This window comes from Rana temporaria, chromosome 9, assembly GCF_905171775.1.
Source record: "Rana temporaria chromosome 9, aRanTem1.1, whole genome shotgun sequence".
Classification (NCBI taxonomy): Eukaryota; Metazoa; Chordata; class Amphibia; order Anura; family Ranidae; genus Rana; species Rana temporaria.
Window position 1 is genome coordinate 82,312,024 of NC_053497.1, and position 18,120 is coordinate 82,330,143.

At 42.9% G+C, this 18,120-nt stretch overlaps 1 protein-coding gene across 6 annotated transcripts in view; it reads left to right on the forward strand.

The window, feature by feature from the left end:
* The window catches only part of MTMR1 (myotubularin related protein 1), a 118,852-nt gene that overhangs the window by 84,595 nt on the left and 16,137 nt on the right, over positions 1-18,120 (forward strand). For all 6 annotated transcript variants that reach the window (XM_040323801.1, XM_040323802.1, XM_040323805.1 and 3 more), the window contains 4 exons: positions 3,902-4,087; positions 9,944-10,150; positions 10,432-10,524; positions 13,342-13,455. In XM_040323801.1, coding sequence (XP_040179735.1) covers positions 3,902-4,087; positions 9,944-10,150; positions 10,432-10,524; positions 13,342-13,455 — 600 coding nt within the window. The remainder of the gene's footprint in view (positions 1-3,901; positions 4,088-9,943; positions 10,151-10,431; positions 10,525-13,341; positions 13,456-18,120) is intronic.

The following is an 18,120-nucleotide window of genomic DNA, read 5'->3' on the forward strand; positions in this document are numbered from 1 at the left end:
CTAAATTTTTGCTGAGTTATCCTCCTGTATGTTTCCGAGGCTGCGGAGAACGAGGCACACATGTCCATATCTGGTGGTCGTGCCCGATTGGGCAACAATTTTGGGTAACAATATTCCGCATGGCCTCCACATTGTTCAGGTTGCTCTAGACCCTGACCCAACCCTAGCACTTTTAAATCATGTTACAGTGTACTGTACAAGGGCCCAACTTCGTCTCCTCCTTCAATTTACTACAGCGGCTAAGCAGACGATGGCTAGAGCCTGGAAAACCCCTAAATGAAGTAGTGAAAAATAGTCACCCAAGCTATGATTCATAGCAAAATTGAAGCTACTATCTTGGACCGAACCCCCCCAACATCGTAAAACCTGGAGCCTCTGGGTTGAACATTTTCTGCCCTCAGACTTTGACAATCATTTGCTAGAGCCCTAGTCCCCCCGTAGATGTTCCTGATTTGTACTGCAACCATCCGGGGACCTGTGCGTTCCCTCTGACCGACCCTCTTTTTTTTCTTTCCCTTGTTTCCTTTTCTCCCCTCTTTCCTCTATACCGGATTTTTCCTTCCTTATCACTGCCTACTTTCTTTATCCATAATCTCCACACGAATAATGTTATTTACTAACCGGACCTACCTTGTGGACTGTAAGTCCCCTACTTGCATAAGAAATGCCCAATTGTGATCTGGCACTGGTGCTTTTCCCCTTAAATGTCAGCATCTCCCGTGGTTCTTATCTATATATTCGATTCTTTGAAACAACTATATCTTGTAACACCGCACCACAAACGTTTGTTTCACATCTATTTCTTATCTCTGTATTACTCTCCCATAAGATGCTCTGTATGTAATGTTCTTTGATGTTCATATGAGATTATCTGTTGATGTGACCTATGATTGTATTCAATAAAAAACTTTGAACAAAAAACAAAATGTGTTCAATATTTTAGTTTAATTTTTTTTCTTAAAGCAGCCACAGCTTAAAGCGGGGGTTCACCCAAAAAAACATTTTTTAACATGACATTCAGCCGAGTTGTCATAATGACAATCGGCTGTTTTTTTTTTTTTTTTTTTCTTCAGTGCAGCAAATACCGTGTTTTCACCGCCGCTTCCGGGTATGTAATTTGCGGGACTGGGCGTTCCTAAGTGATTGACATCCTTCCGACCGACGCATACAGCGCGTCACTAGTTGCCGAAAGAAGCCGAACCTCGGTGCACAGGCGCCGTATAGAGCCAACTCGCAGCCCGACTTCTTTCGGCAACTAGTGACGCGCTGTATCTAATTTTTAACCACTTCAGTGGTAAACATTTGTATACTACTTTTATTCAGGCCTTTTTACAGTGCTGTGATAGTTTGGCTGACAAAACGGTCATGCATCAATGGTGCACGCAGATTAATTTTTTCATTTCATTTGAGAGAGAGTTTTATTTTGGTGGTATTTAATAATCACTGGGCTTAAATTTGTTTCTTACAATGTAAAGGACATAGATCAAAGTTACAAAACTTTTAAAATAAAAATGCCAGGACAGTACACACCCCCAACTGACCCCTTTTTTGGAAAGTAGACACCCCAAGGTTATCACATTTTGCAACTTTTCTTTTAAATTAAGAAACCCACTGTTTAGGTAGTTGGCTTTTAAAAGCTGGCCAAGAAGCCAAGTCGTAGCCACAAAACTCCCCCTCCAATCATTGATCAGTAGCATTTTAAAAGCCCTTACCTTGAATCTGCTGCTACAGATTCTGGTAGTGTGTTTGCTACTGTCAATCCGACTGTCAGCTTTCTGTTGGAAGTGATACGAGCAGCTGTAAAGCCTCCCAATTTGATTCCACTCTTCTCCCCCTACCAAACCCCCCTGGTCATGTATCCTGGACTTTGCTGCCTCTTCTACTGACCGGTGATGGTATATAAGGCATGGTGGGTGCCAGCATATGGAACAGGGAGAGTTCAGTAAGCATCCATTTATTGATCCTTGCCTTCAGTGAATCACCCTTGAAGCGATGAGCATTTTGTCACTTCTGGGTTCACAGCTGTCTTTCTACAGCAGTACTGGTCAGGAAAATAAGCTGATCAAGCAATTCTGTGCTTGATAAGCTTCAGAGGGGTCCATAATTTACACTAGGAGTCCAAGGGAAAAAACTACTCCTGTGCTATTGCATATGGGCGCTATCGGGCCCCTAAATATGAAAATAAAACATATCTTTTAATAAAATACTGTTGTTCCCCACTCATATAACAACCTAAAAACGCATTCAGTGGTATGCCTACATTTGAAAACAGTTGCCCTACACATATTGGGTATCATTGTGTATGCCGGAAAGAGAGCAATAATTTTAAGGCCATCATTCACTGTTAACCCTAAATTGATAACCTAGAAATACTTTTAAAGTATTTAACTACAGACAATTTGGGATCTCAAAGTTTTCTGGTGTTTCATGAGGGTTTGCCATTTTTAAGGCTTGACATGTTTGGTATTGGCACTAAAATGTACTTGATTGTTTATTTTTATATTTTTTACTGAAATTATGATAAAGGTGTGCTAATATATGCCATAAAAACAACTACCACCGTTTTATTCTCCAAGGTCTCTGCTTTCAGGCCTAAAATAGTGCATGTTAACGTGTGTGTAAAAATAACAAAATGGCTCTGGTAAAAAAGTGGTCAAGCCAATGTTTAGGGATAGGTATGCTCGCAGAAGCTAGAACCCTTTGTGACCAAATACTGTTAATAATGTCGCCATGCTGATAAATATCAAGTATTTATGGAGAGGTTTCAGTTTTAGCACCTGCATATGTCCATTCCCCCTCAATATAGCTTAGCAGAGGTGGGTGAGGGACCCCTGGCCCCCATGATGCCATGGTTTGCTTTACGTAAGCTGTGTCACTCAGCATGATGCATTCAGAGCTGCAGTGGTACATACAGCCTGAAAGTAACAGGCACTGGAAGTTGGTGCATTCCATGGAACATACAGTTCCTTACATTCACTTCCTTGGGATTTCTCTAAAATTGCTTGCTAATCACTTTTATGCATGTATGAATAATATTTGGTAAAATGCCAGAGTATTATGATGAATGGAGGCATCTCCTGATGTATGCATACAAGGGACTAGGGTCCAGTAGTGTAGTGTGTATGTACAGAAGTTAATCTATGGTACCCACAAATCAAACAGCTGCTCTTGTTTTTAGCAATGTAAGTTGGCACTGGTGGCATGTTTTGGGCCATATAATTACTGGGCTAATGGGCAGACATTTTCAAACATCTGTATTTGATATAAATTGTAAGTCGTCAGATTGGCTTGGTGGTCAGCACCTCTGCCTTGCAGCACTGGGGTCCTCCATTTGAGTCCCAACTGGGTCACTGGCTTCATGGAATTTGCATGTTCTCCCTGTGATTGCATGGGTTTACTCGGAGTGCTGCGAGTTCTTTCCACGCTCCAAATACATGCTAATATGCCCATGACCATTTTGGCCCTAGTGTGTGAATGTATGTAAGGTAGGGACCTTTATATTGTAAGCTTGTTGAGGGTAGACACTGATGTGAATGTAAAATATGTCTGCTCTGTAAATTGTCAGCACTCCTAAAATACCTGTAATGAATGAAATCGTAAAAAAAAAACTTTTTGCGAGTTTGTCTATAGTTTAAGCCAGGAGCAGTTATTAGCCCTTGTAGTATATATTCTCATTACCTACATGGAATGTGGATAGCAGTCACTAATGTCTGAACAGTATAATCATCTGAACATAAAAAATAAATATTTAGCTTTTAGTGGAATTTTAGTTTTGCACGTCTAGTGAGCAAGGGTGACGTGTATAAAAAAATCCTGTAGAATCTCTGATTCATTAAATTATATAGCACATGATATTTCTGAGCCATGTTCTGCTCTAAATGTTGTGCTTTGTGTACCGCAGGCAAAGGGAGGAGGTTATGAAAGTGAGACAGCTTACCCCAATGCAGAGCTCATTTTCCTGGAAATCCACAACATCCATGTCATGAGGGAATCCCTGCGTAAGCTGAAGGAGATCGTTTATCCGGCCATTGATGAATCACGCTGGCTAACCAATGTGGATGGAACACATTGGCTTGAATACATCCGGGTAAGATCTGCTGGCAGCATGCCCTGACTTTCAACTGCCCATTGACTCATGGAGGAGCAACGATTTAGAAAGATCTGGTTATGCAAAACCCCCTGGGATGTATTGTAATAAACTACTCAGAGTGCAATATATGAAAGATAGAAACTCTAATACCACCACTATGGTAATTAAAGCCAGACAATGTTGCCACAGAAAAAGCTGTCTGACCTCCATAATTAAAGGGGTCAAGCCTTGTACACACGCTCTGTTTTCTCGACAAGAAAAATGCTGGCAGAGCTTTCTTGCCAAGTAAACCGAGCGTGTGTACGAGGCTTTGAGGTTTCTTGTCTGGAAATCTGCCCAGAATCTCGACAAGAAAAATAGAGATCCTGCTCTCTATTTTCTTGTCGAGATTCTTGTCAGCCTGTTTCCCAAAGAGAAACCCGAGCATCTGTATACTTGCCTGTCGCCGTGGAAACCCGCCCATGTGCAAAATGACTTTGACGCATGCGCGGTAGCTTCCTAGACAGGGTGCAGCAAGATGATGGCATCGAATGTGACGAGCGTGTGCTCGTCATACGCGATTACGTCACTGCGTTCTTGCCTTTTCAAGAGAACTACTGTTCTTTTGAAAGAGTCTGTACACTCGGGCAGCAAGAGATTCTTGCCAAGAATCTCGTCAGGAAAAACAATTTTTTTCCTGACGAGGCTTCTGGCCCGTGTGTACGAGGCTTCTGGCCCGTGTGTACGAGGCTTCTGGCCCGTGTGTACGAGGCTTCTGGCCCGTGTGTACGAGGCTTCTGGCCCGTGTGTACGAGGCTTCTGGCCCGTGTGTACGAGGCTTCTGGCCCGTGTGTACGAGGCTTCTGGCCCGTGTGTACGAGGCTTCTGGCCCGTGTGTACGAGGCTTCTGGCCCGTGTGTACGAGGCTTCTGGCCCGTGTGTACGAGGCTTCAGACCATAATGTTAGGAGTTTGGCTCTCTTTTCTGGTGGTGGTAACAGTCCAAACCACTGGTGTGCTGATATGGAAGAAGACCAGCTCTTTGGGAACTGATACGTTTTGCATTGAATTATTTGGGATCGTACTTAACAGGTTTTGATGGATAATGTTACCATTTGAAGTGGTCACATAGTTTGAGTGTTCATGTTCCTACTGTCCATATGTTTTTGATGCAGAAAAAAAACTCACTGGACTGCACTTGGTGTGAACTGGCCCTTAAGGAGACGGTGATCACAAGCAGTGGTATTTTAGGTTTTATTTTGTTTGCACTTGTAAGGATAGCACTATGGATAAAAGGTACAATACTGATACATTGTCCCATTTTGCCTCCTATTTCTTTTTCCTAATAGGAACCCCTGCAGACTTTACACAATATCGGCAGGAAGAACCTGCCAAGTCCACTACCTTACTGAAAGGGGATCTATTTTTGGTGGTTACTATAGACTGGTAGATACCGCAGTGTATGAATGCTGTTTGTTTTCCTGTGGAAATGTCTGGTTTTAGAAAAACAAGCTGTTGGTGGTAGTTTATATCTTTTTTTGGGGTGCTCTTTGAATAACGTTTCAGTTATTAGTACATCCTAGTGAGATTTGGAGATGGCCAATGCATTAAAAGTTTTGCAAAATATTAAGGTCACAAAAGAGAAGAGGTCTTTAAACTGAGTGAAGTGCAAGTGCCTGTAATTTTGTATCATTTTTAAATGCCCTTCTGCACACCAGGTGAAATTCCAGATCATCATTGTGGGGGAGCGTTTGGTTAAAAAGAGATCTTCAGTGAAAAGGAGGAATGACTAACCAATCCATATTTGTTTTATTTTTGGGTGGGAGATTATGTGATTCGTATACAGCTCTTCCTATTGTCTCGTGTCTCGGGTATAGGCTGTTGGCAACACATTACAATCAGGCGTGTGCTTGCAGTCACACAAATCATGTATTATTGATTTAAAACCAGGGCTGTGGAGTCGGTAGATAAATGTTTTGACTCCTAAATGTTCCGACAATCTAAATTTAGTAGGAGTCGGAGTCGGTGCATTGTTTGCTGAACCCGACTCCGACTCCAGGTACCCAAAATTTCCTCCGACTCCAGGTACCCAAAATTTCCTCCGACTCCAGGTACCCAAAATTTCCTCCGACTCCAGGTACCCAAAATTTCCTCCGACTCCAGGTACCCAAAATTTCCTCCGACTCCAGGTACCCAAAATTTCCTCCGACTCCAGGTACCCAAAATTTCCTCCGACTCCAGGTACCCAAAATTTCCTCCGACTCCAGGTACCCAAAATTTCCTCCGACTCCAGGTACCCAAAATTTCCTCCGACTCCAGGTACCCAAAATTTCCTCCGACTCCAGGTACCCAAAATTTCCTCCGACTCCACAGCCCTGGTTAGAACACCAGCATTTTCCATATGACAAAGGAAATCTAGGATAGAAAGTGTTTCGGACTCTCCAAGGAAAAGCTTAAAATTGCCTACATTGAGTTTTTATACATTGTGGAGATTTACCTATGTTGTTCTTGTCCCCAGGTTATATGTTTAAATTTAACAAACTGTGTATAATTTGCAGAAGTCGTTCCATTTGTGTCACTTACTTCTATTCACTTACTGCAGAGGCCTCTTACATTAAGGTTCTTCTTTTATTGCCAAGTTTTCTCTGTCACATGATGCGTTGGTCTCACATTGACTTACAGAAAAAAAAGCTAAAGCGATCTCCAGCAATGAGCTACAGTAAAACCTTGGATTGCGAACATAATTCTGGAAGCATGCTTGTAATCCATAGCGAATTTTCCCATAAGAAATAATGGAAACTCAAATGATTCGTTCCACAGCCAATTTAGGTTCAATAAAAGTTTTATTAAAGAATTTTAGACAGACATCAAAAGAAACATGAACCAGACCCCCAACATTGGGTGGGCTGGTTCTCATTATAACAAACAGTACCTTTCCGAAACATAATCTGTAGTATGAACATCTTTGGGAGCTAGGAAAACATTTATGTATTCGACCCTATCGCGCAGCATTATATACCCAGCATCTGCTCCCTCCGGCCCGGGCGCCCCCCTGGGAACCAGCTGCGCCCATGGCCAGGGGGGAGCAGGGAGACATGCCCCTGACGATATGGGTTGCCTTAAAAACAAGGCAGTAACATGTTTACCATTCCAACTTATAAGGGTGTGTGCCAAAGAAATTCAACCACACAAACTTGAGGTAGGGTCCTGTCTTGGTGATACCAAGCATGCCTGTGGAAGGCGGTAAAAGTACCAAAAAAGATATAGAAAGAATAAGTCAGGTATACAAGACTAGAAAAGAAGAAATAGAAAAGGATGGGAGGGGGGGGGGTGGTTGGCGCGCCCAGTCCTTCCACAGCCAATTTATTCATAAGTCCTTCAGTTTATAGTCCATATAAAAAGATTAGAGCAATGTGATCAATTGTGTAACCATAAAATATTCCTCTACAAAATGGAAGCCTCCCCAAGGGGATTAGAAGCAAAATCCAGCAGGAGCTATAGAGTATTAGGCCTCATTCACACAACGGGCCGTTCGGGTCCGCCTGTCACGGACCTGAACGGCCGCTTCATGCATCGCTATGGAGCGTCGGATGTCAGCGGAGACATGTCCGCTGACATCCGATCCGCTAAAAACAGACGTATGGGGGCCACGTCCCCATCCGTCCATGCGGATCGGATCGGGTAAGATCTGATGAAAACAGACATGCTGTCCGTTTTCATCAGATCGCTCCATAGGACACAGCGGTGCCCGACAAGCCCCTCCCCGCTCAGTGAGCAGAGAGGCGCTTGTCATCCGTCGGCTCAGCAGAGATCTACGGACAGATCTCCCGCTGAGCTGGCGGTAGCAACGGAGTCCGCCTGTGTGAATGAGGCCTAAAAGAGAAGAGGAGCCTCCAAGTGTAGCAATATGGTTACATTTAATGAAGGTACAACATTTAGCAACTCGCATGGTTGATGATTTAAAGAGGCACATCTAAGTTTGCAGGCATCCGGAGTAAAGCGATCCACATAGACCATCCTCTGCACTGCTGGCTTTTACCGATCTCAATCTGCAATCGTGATCGGGAAGAACGAGAACACAGCATGGAAGGGACAAAATCAATGGCGGTGAGGAGGATGGTCTATGTGGAAAGCTTTACTCCGGATCCCTGCATACTTAGATGTTTCTGTTTTATTCATCAACCATGTGAGTTGCTAAATGTTGTACCTTTATTAATGTAACCATATTGCTACACTTAGAGGCCCATCTCTTCTTTATACTCAGTTGTGACATGCCACCGCTTTTATATCAAGTCAAAATGTATTTAAAAATTTTGCTTGTCTTGCAAAACGCTCTCAAACCAAGATTTTACTGTATTTTCAAAACGTGAGAAGGTGGTGGCGTTCATTCAACTCATGAAATATAATAATAATAATTGGGCATGATTTTCGAATGTGTCTTTTTTTTTTGGTTTATCTTTGAGATGTGATGACTGCCTCCGAGTATTCAGTGATATTTACTCGCTGCCAGATCAGGTGACTGTTATATCATGCATGTGGGTAGCTGTACTTCTTGCAATATTCATTAGATCTAAAGCCAAACTGGCTAATATTTACCGGTAGTTTGCTGAAGAACAGTATATCATAAACAGATGGCATGGCTTTTTTCATAAAATACTATGTTCATCTTTTTAGCATCCTGTGCTGCTTCTGTCCCCTAGACTCTGTTTACATGCATTCATGCACTCCAGTGTCAGCTAGGCATCATTGTTCAGGTCTGGCTTCTTGATGGTGACAATGTGTGGTGACACTGCCGCTTGTTTTCTGTCTCTGGTGCACATGTGACGACAGGAAAACAGGGGACAGTTGTCGTCCTATAACAGGGAAAAGGACTTTTATGGTAGGATTACCAAGCTTTATTTTAATAAATACTGTAGAATTACACAGCGGGGGGAACAGAGATAAGCTTTCATTTTAATAGCCGTGTTCCCCGCCGCTCACTGTCAGATACAGCCCTGGTCCCGGGACTTTGATTAACGGATCACCCGTCACTGGGATTGACAGGTGATCTGTCTATCAAAGTTCCCCAGGCCAGGGCTGTATATGACGTTGCGCGGCGGGAACACGGCTATTGAAATGAAAGCTGTTATCACTGTGTTTCCCCGCTGCGCTCTGATCACCTGGGCGGCTCTCCTGTTCCTCTCCTCGGCTGCACAGGTAGGCTGCAAGGTGGGCACTGGGAACACGGCTGCATTGGTGGGCACACAGCTGCATGGTGGGCACACAGCTGCATGGTGGGCACACGGCTGCATTGGTGGACACACGGCTGCATTGGTGGACACACGGCTGCATTGGTGGACACACGGCTGCATTGGTGGACACACGGCTGCATTGGTGGACACACGGCTGCATTGGTGGACACACGGCTGCATTGGTGGACACACGGCTGCATTGGTGGACACAAGACGGCATTGGTGGGGACAAGGCTGCATGATGGCCACCGGGCACACGGCTGCATTGGTGGGCACACACAGCCTGCATTGGTGGGCACGGATACAGTTGTTAAATATTTATTTTAATAACTTAATTCTGCATAATACATTTGAGTGTCATTTTATGAGAGCGTATTTAGGGGTGGAATTAGGGGCGGGTTGGGTGGGACAACTGGTGGCGAGTAACCCTTGAGGCCTGGCAATAACTTGAAATTTTGAGCCCTGCAATAACACCACACGTTTTTAAGATATGCCGATGCCAAACACATTCCTGTTTATACAACCTCTTGATGGAGCATTTATAAATCTGTTTAAAAATATAAATATATTGATTAGCACATTTTGAAACATGTTTTGATATGTTCCACTGGGAAATCCTTTAAAATAGACCTATTTGTTCCTAGATGCTCCTGGCTGGTGCCGTGAGGATTGCTGATAAACTCGAATCAAGTAAGACCTCTGTGGTAGTACATTGCAGTGATGGCTGGGATCGGACAGCACAGCTAACATCTCTGGCTATGCTAATGCTGGACAGCTATTACAGAACCATCAAAGGATTTGAGGTCCTAATTGAGAAAGAATGGATTAGCTTTGGCCATAGATTTGCTATGGTAAGTAGATGGTTACATTGTGTTGTCTGACATCGTAATGTGATTTGGTTGTCTTCAGAAGTAAAGGGCAAAGGTTGCTTAAAGCTCAACTCCAACCAAATTGTGTTCTTTATTTTAGCTAGAATGGGGTTGGGTTAGGGCTTCTGTTTGCTGCTGGAGATTTCCCATACATTTTTGGATGTTTAAGACTTGTTACTAAATGTGTGTTTGGAAGTAATTAGAAAGTTCTGTAGCAGAGGATCTTTGTAACCTTGTAAAATATTATCTATGATCTTTTCCAGAGAGTGGGTCATGGAGATGACAACCATGCTGATGCTGACAGATCTCCAATCTTCCTTCAGTTTATTGACTGCGTATGGCAAATGACCAATCAGGTAAGTGTTTTATATGCGATTTGTATCTCGGGATCTGCTTTATCGATCTAGCTAAGCCAAGAAGCAGGATCTGACTTATGAGACTCCATAATAGGACAAGATATAAGGGTAATGGGGGAGGATTTTCTGCTTGTTTAGCACAGTAAAAGGAAAACAAGATGACCTAGTATGATGATCATAAGGAGAGTAAAGAAGAATTTTCATTGTTTTCTTTGTTTGCAGCAGTGGGTTAAACTTCCCTAGTAATGTCACAGAAATGGATGGTGCTATTAAGATGCAGCTGAATCGTATAGGTTGGTAAATAATGGGATATAGCCTGAAGTAAAGACAAGGTAGATGGATGCCCACAAATATTGCAGATCAAGTCGTTTCCCAATGAATTTCCAGCTGTGTTGACCCCAGCCAGGCTGCATCCTGGAAAGAAAAAAACATGTTTTTAGATGCTGTAAAAGGTAGTGTCCACCACTATATATTCAAATTGGCTAAACCTAGACAGGAGTCTATAGACTAGACCAGGGATATGCAAATAGCGGACCTCCAGCTGTTGCAGAACTACAACTCCCATGAGGCATAGCAAGATTTTGACAGCCACAAGCATGACACCCAGAGGCAGAGGCATGATGGGACTTGTAGTTTTGCAACAGCTGGAGGTCCGCTAATTGCATATCCCTGGACTAGACTGTTATGTGGTGCTTCACAGCCGGCTACCTGTTTTCAAAAGGATGAACTCCACAATTTTTCTCGTACGCGAACAGATCTAACGATTTTCGTACGGTAAAAATCGGATCTAAAAGGATCGTTCACCTGTTTTTCTTATGGTTTGTATCAAGCCTTACACACTAGACCTGTCAAGAAAATACCTTTGGCATACTGTTATGCCCCGTACACACGATCGGAATTTCCGATGGGATAAAATCCGATGGAATTTTTCGTCAGAATTCCGTTCAAGCTGTCTTGCATACACACTGTCAGACCAAATTCCGACCGTCCAAAACGCGGTGACGTAAAATACAATAAGACGAGCCGAGAAAAATGAAGTTCAATGCTTCCAAGCATGCGTTGACTTGATTCTGAGCATGCATGTTTTTTTTTCTCCATCGGAGTTCCACACAGATGATCGGAAAAAAATAAAACCTGTTCTATTTCTAAACTCCAGCGGAAAAAAGTCTAAAGGGGCCCACCCACGGTCAGAATATCCGATGAAAAAATTCCGTCTGACATTTTTCATCAGAAATTCCGACCGTGTGTACAAGGCATAAGTCACTCAACGTGGAGAGTTTAGCAAAACACCATGGTACATGTGGGCTCCCAAATGGAAGTGCAACTTTAATTCACGACAATGAAGTAATAAAGTATGCAAATAGTATTGAGGGTCCCTATTTCTTTGAGTACAGGCTTTTGAAACCTCCGTTATTGGAGTTAAAATGCGTTACTGAAATTTGCATTATGCTTTAGGGCCAATTCACACTATCTGCAGTGACAGACGTTTTGCTGCATGGTAAAATAATGGTTTCCTGTGTCTTTATCACACTGCAGTGAAGCCTAGCGCTGCAGCGTGCTACAATAATATACAGACATACTGCATTTTATTGCAGCGTAACAGCCTGAATCGCACTGCAGTGTCAGGGAGCGCCACCCAAAAGTACAGTGAATAGAGTGTATGTTTTCTACAGTTAAAATAGTAAGCTAGTATAAATAAATAAAAAAGGGAGTGCGCTGACTTGCACACCACACTGCCCCATAGCTAGCCAGCAATGCAGAGCGGCCAGAGTGCTGAATCACTCTGGCTTCTCTTGCAAATTTGCCCTTAGGGATCAGTCTCCTACTTTCAAAAGTTAGTGTATCTGCTGCCAACACTTTTTTTGTTTTGAATAGGGTAAGAAAGGGTTAGAACCATGTCAACTTTCATTCTTTTTTGGGTCCTCCTTGAGGAGATTCCACAATTCTATTTGTCCTGGTGACTTGTTGCCATTCCTTTTTCACTTTTTTTGCTGGCGGTGACAGTCTCCGTGCTGCGAGCGCGAGCGTCAATGATTTAAAAGACGCTCCTTCTCCTCAGAGTGTTCTGTGATAGGAGGAACACAAATCTTCCCAGCAGCGCCTCTGTTCTGTGTTCCTCCTATCACAGATGCCTTCTCATCCTCGGACGAGATGAGAAGACGTCCGTGATAGGCGGAACACAGAACAGAAGCGCTGCTGGGAAAATTTGTGTTCCGCCTATCACAGAACACTCTGAAGAGAAGGCGCGGCTTTCAAATCATTGACGCTAGCGCTCGCAGTACCGAAACTGTCACCGCCGGCAAAAAAAGTGAGTGTTTGCGGTGATTGCACTGGGGGGGCAACAAGTTCAGGCACAGTGGGGGCAACAAGTTCAGGCACAGTGGGGGCAACAAGTTCAGGCACAGTGAGGGGCAAGTGATGGCACGGTGAGGGGCAAGTGATGGCACGGTGAGGGGCAAGTGATGGCACGGTGAGGGGCAAGTGATGGCACGGTGAGGGGCAAGTGATGGCACAGTGGGGGCATGTAATGTAATGGCACAGTGAGGAATGTAATGTAATGGCACAGTGCAGTGAGATTTGAAAAAGCCTGTTTCTGTCAGAGGTTCTGGCTACCCCTCAGCTTCCAGAAAGACAGTAAGAAGGGGGTAGTCTTATGCAGTGAGTATATCCCAAAACCAAAATTTTTCCTGGAAAATTAGGGGGTCGTCTTATACCCCGGAAAATACGGTACTGTTTGCTAGTTGGGCTTACTGTGTTTTTGGAGCACATTGCAGTAGCATTTCAAATTTAGTGTAACTTTGTAATTTTTTTTTCTAGTTTCCTGCGGCTTTTGAATTTAATGAACTTTTCCTCGTCACCATTCTTGACCACCTCTACAGCTGCTTGTTTGGGACATTCTTGTATAACAGTGAGCAACAGAAAGTGAAAGAGGTATGTGAAAATTTCCCTATACAGATATTGGCTTGATTGATTATTAAACTTTATGTAATCATAATGTTGTTTTTATGTTGTTCCAATTTACTGGTCCAAAGAGATACTTTCAACTGTGAAGTGGTTGCCTGCAAAATGAAATCTATGCCTGGTACTGTTAGAGCATTTCCAAATCTATAGAAAAGGCTTATTACTGAATAAACGTTCACTTTTTTTCTGTCCAGAAGCCAAAATCGGCCACATAAAAGCAGAAATAATTTTAATGCACGCATGGCCAGTGGTAGAGTTTTACATCATATCAGCAGATCCAGGACCCATCCCATCTGCTGCTGGCACGTCAAGTTGACTGACTAGTTTTGGGCTTTGTCTATTATATTTGTTATCACATTATATTTATGGCAAATTGAAATTATGTTTATACTCAAGAAAACTGTGTAAATCTAGTAATAATTCTACAAAGCGTGCATCACTAGGTGCATTAAGCGTACCTTCAGTATTGAAGTAAAGCACTGATTGGACCCTTTACTATCCTAGGAAATGTAGTTTCTGATTAGGCTTCATTTCCATGGATGTTTTTACAGCCACTTTTTTTAGCCTTTTTTACAGCTTAAAAACGCCTGTCCATGTGTTTTTTTTTTTTAGCTGGAGCTCAAAAACGCTGCGGTAGCGTTTTTGCGCGTTTTTACAGCTCTAACACTGGAGCTTCAGAACGCACTGGTCCTGTTTTTTTTTTTTTGCAGCTTAAAAACGGCTCAGCCGTCTACAGCTCAAAAACGTCATGGTGGGCATGTAAAAACGTCCATGGAAATGAAGCCTTAGGCCCCATACACACGAGAGGATTTATCCGCGAATACGGTCCAGCGGACCGTTTCCGCGGATAAATCCTCTAGAGGATTTCAGCGGATTTCTCTGCGATGGAGTGTACTCACCATCGCATTGAAATCCGCGCCGAAATCCTCTGGCGATGACGTGTCGCGCCGTCGCCGCGATTATGACGCGGCGACGTGCGCGACGCTGTCATATAAGGAATTCCACGCATGCTTCGAATCATTACGACGCGTGCGGGGAATCCCTTCGGACGGATGGATCCGGTGAGTCTATACAGACCAGCGGATCCATCCGTTGGGATGGATTCCAGCGGATAGATTTGTTTAGCATGTCAGCAAATATTTGATCTGCTGGAATCCATCCCAGGGGAAAAATATCCGCGGAAACAGATCCGCTGGAGTGTACACACCATAGGATCTATCCGCTGAAACCCATTCGCTGGGATTTTTCAGCGGATGGATTCTATCGTGTGTACGGGGCCTTAGAGTTGGTGTTTTCAGAAAATATATCTGCCTCCTGACAGCACGCTGTCCTAGTGATGGGTCTCTTTAGCTATACTTCAAAAAGTTGGAGTGGTTTTAGGGGTTCATAAGTAGCACTGATGCAATTTTTGTCATCCATGTAGCATTACTGTTGGATTAAAGCAGTTTCTCATTGCAGGTATTTTTTATCCTGTACTTTCTCTTTACCTGAAGAAGTCTGGTTATTGCAATATGGCCAAGCTAGCTACAGCCGGTTTGGTGCTGTGCTATACAACAGGGGTCCGATGGACAGCATTCACACCAAGTTCTTTGGTGAAGTCCATTCAAAGGATATCTTAAATGTATGCCATCTGGATTTTCATACACTGGGTTATGGGCTGCTAGCTTTACACTGAGGGAAAGAAGTATTTGATCCCCTACTGATTTGTACATTTGCCCACTGACAAAGAAATGATCAGTCTATCATTTTAATGGTAGGTTTATTTTAACAGTGAGAGACAGAACAACAGATATCCAGAAAAAACTATTTCAAAAAAGTTATACAGTGATTTGCATTTTAATGAGGGAAATAAGTATTTAACCTCTTTGCAAAACATGACTTGGTACTTGGTGGCAAAACCCCTTGTTGGCAATCAGATGGTCAGACATTTCTTGTAGTTGGCCACCAGGTTTGCACACATCTCAGGGGGGATTTTGTCCCACTCCTCTTTGCAGATCCTCTCCAAGTCATTAAGGTTTCGAGGCGGACGTTTGGTAACTCGAACCTTCAGCTCCCTCTCCACATATTTTCGATGGGATTAAGGGCTAGACACTGGCTAGGCCACTCCAGGACCCTAATGTGCTTCTTCTTAAGCCACTCTTTTGTTGCCTTGGCCGTGTGTTTTGGGTAATTTTCATGCTGAAATACCCATCCACAACTCCTTTTCGATGCAGTAAAGCATGCTTGTTATACTCACTGTGGAAAATAAAGGGTTTAATTCTTCAGATTGCGTAAAAAGGCTGTTTGATTGTGTCTTCTGATCCTCCAATTCTTTTACTCTTCCCCAGTCTATCTCCTGATAGTACAGAGCCCTAGGAGGCACTCAGCACATGCTTAGTTTGGTGTGTATTGCAAGAGAGTTTTTTTTTTTTTTTTTGGGGAGGGTGCATGTGATCAGCATAGGGCCAATCAGCACTGTCCAGCCAGAGTCAGGGGTCATGCAGCCTCATAGAACAGTCAGAGGAGAATGAAAACTTCTCTACAAGCTTTAACCAGTGCTCGGCCAGAGAGTGTTAGAAGTCACAAGTCTGCTATATACTGCTGATGACAAAAGGGTATTTAGTAGTTTGTTTACTAAAATAATTGCATTTCCATGTTCTGTGGGAGACCAGATATAGTGAATGCAGGGTTTAGTAACACTTTAATACAATCTGAACCTTGAAGGTTGTGCTTGGCCATGTTTTTATCAATGACCCATACTAAGCTAGTTGATGTGTACTCATAGCTAGTGGTTCCTACTTTCTGCATGGCCATTTTCACAGCCGTGCAAAAAAGTCCTCCCCACATAAGGCTCGTGTGGCCTGCATTTAAATCACATTTGCTTGATTTGATGAAATCTACTATGTAAATCATTGTGTTTGCCACAAGATGGAGCTCAAGTATTTACTTCAGATTCTGAGCATTGATGCAGATTCATTAATATTCTTCCCACCTTCTCTGTTCATAATGTGTCCAGAATATCGGCTGTTAAAGACAGACCTGCTTTCAGCTGCGCCAAGAAGAAATGCTCATATTGCGGTTACTGCCCATTGCTGTGTATTCAGATTTAGATGCATTGGATGAAGTGTCTTAATTTATCATTTTCACCTCCTTTTACACAAAGCCTTTTACCATTAGAGAAAATGTATTTCAGTGTTAATTAATGTGTCCATTGTGTCCTTTGTTCTTCCTGCATTGTTTCATTATGAAAATATTCATTGCTGTCTGGCTCAGTAGGTAGCCCTTCTGTTGATGACCTGAATTGACTTTCCACCAGAACGTGTTGGCCGTTGCAGTTTCCTCCCGCCCTGTGATTCAGCGATATTGCTTCTGTAGGCAGGAGATGTATAAATAAAGAAAGGGGCTTCCAGTGAATTCTTTGCTGAGCACTAGTGTGCATTGCGTTTTTTTGACCCCACATGTAGTCCATTTGAGACTCCTTGTACAGGTCCTAATTGTGTTCAAGCTACAGATCAGCCTGTGTTGGTAGGTGACTGTTTAGGGATGTGAGAATTTGTAGACCACTTGCCACCCAGGCCAATTCTGACACTTCCCTCCTACATGTAAAAACATTTTTTTGCTAAAAAAAATATTTAAAACCCCCAAACTTTTTTTTTTTTTTTATCAGACTCTAGGAAAACAAATAGTGTCCGTTTCAACTTTTATCTTGCATGGTATTTGCGCAGCAATTTTTCAATTATTTTTTTTTTTTTTTGAAAAGCAGAACAATTTCCTGCATTTATAAAAAACCCAAATAATTAAGTTAGCCCATTTTTTTATTTTATTTGCATAATGTGAAAGATGAGGTTACGCGGAGTAAAAAAAAAAAAAAAACCAACACTTCACTCTTTAAAATTGCACACACATGTGGAATGGTGCCAAACTTCGGTATTTAAAAATCCCCATAGGCGACGCTTTAAACATTTTTACTGGTTACCTGTTTAGAGTTACAGAGGCGGTCTAGCGCTAGACTTATTACTCTCACTCGAAGGTTTGTGGGGATGCTTCACATGTGTGGTTTGAGCCCTGTTTACATGTGTGGGAGCGACCTACGTTTGCGTTCGCTTCTGCGAGCGAGCACACGGGGGAACTTTACATTTTTTTTTATTGTTTATTTTACTTTTATTTTTCTATTTTAACAGTTTTTTTTTTCTTTTTAATTTTTTTTCCCTTGGAATAAGAATAGGACATGTCCTTGCAGCAAGATCTGGGGTCTATAAGTCCCTACATCTCGCCTCCAGGCTGGGAAGCCTGGGGCGGAAAAAAAAAAACGATTTTGGCTTCCCAGCCGAGGCAACTGAATGTTTTCAAAAGCAGAGGGCGGGCGTGACATCATAACCTAGCACCCGTAAATGACGCACCTGAAATCTCAAGGGATACTCTGTGGGAAACTCATAAAGTGTATATAAGGGGGGTGCTAATAAGTATAGCAGCATGGAAAAGAAGATTACCAACTTATTTAAAGAGATTAAGGAGCTGGAGCAACAGAAAGGTATCCCAGAAAGGTAACATACATTTCTCAGGCAAACCTCTCCCTCCCCCTCCCTCCCCTAGATCTGATTGTTTGATTGGCCACTGGAAAGTCTCCTGTCCTGAAGACGACTTCAAGCCGTGTTG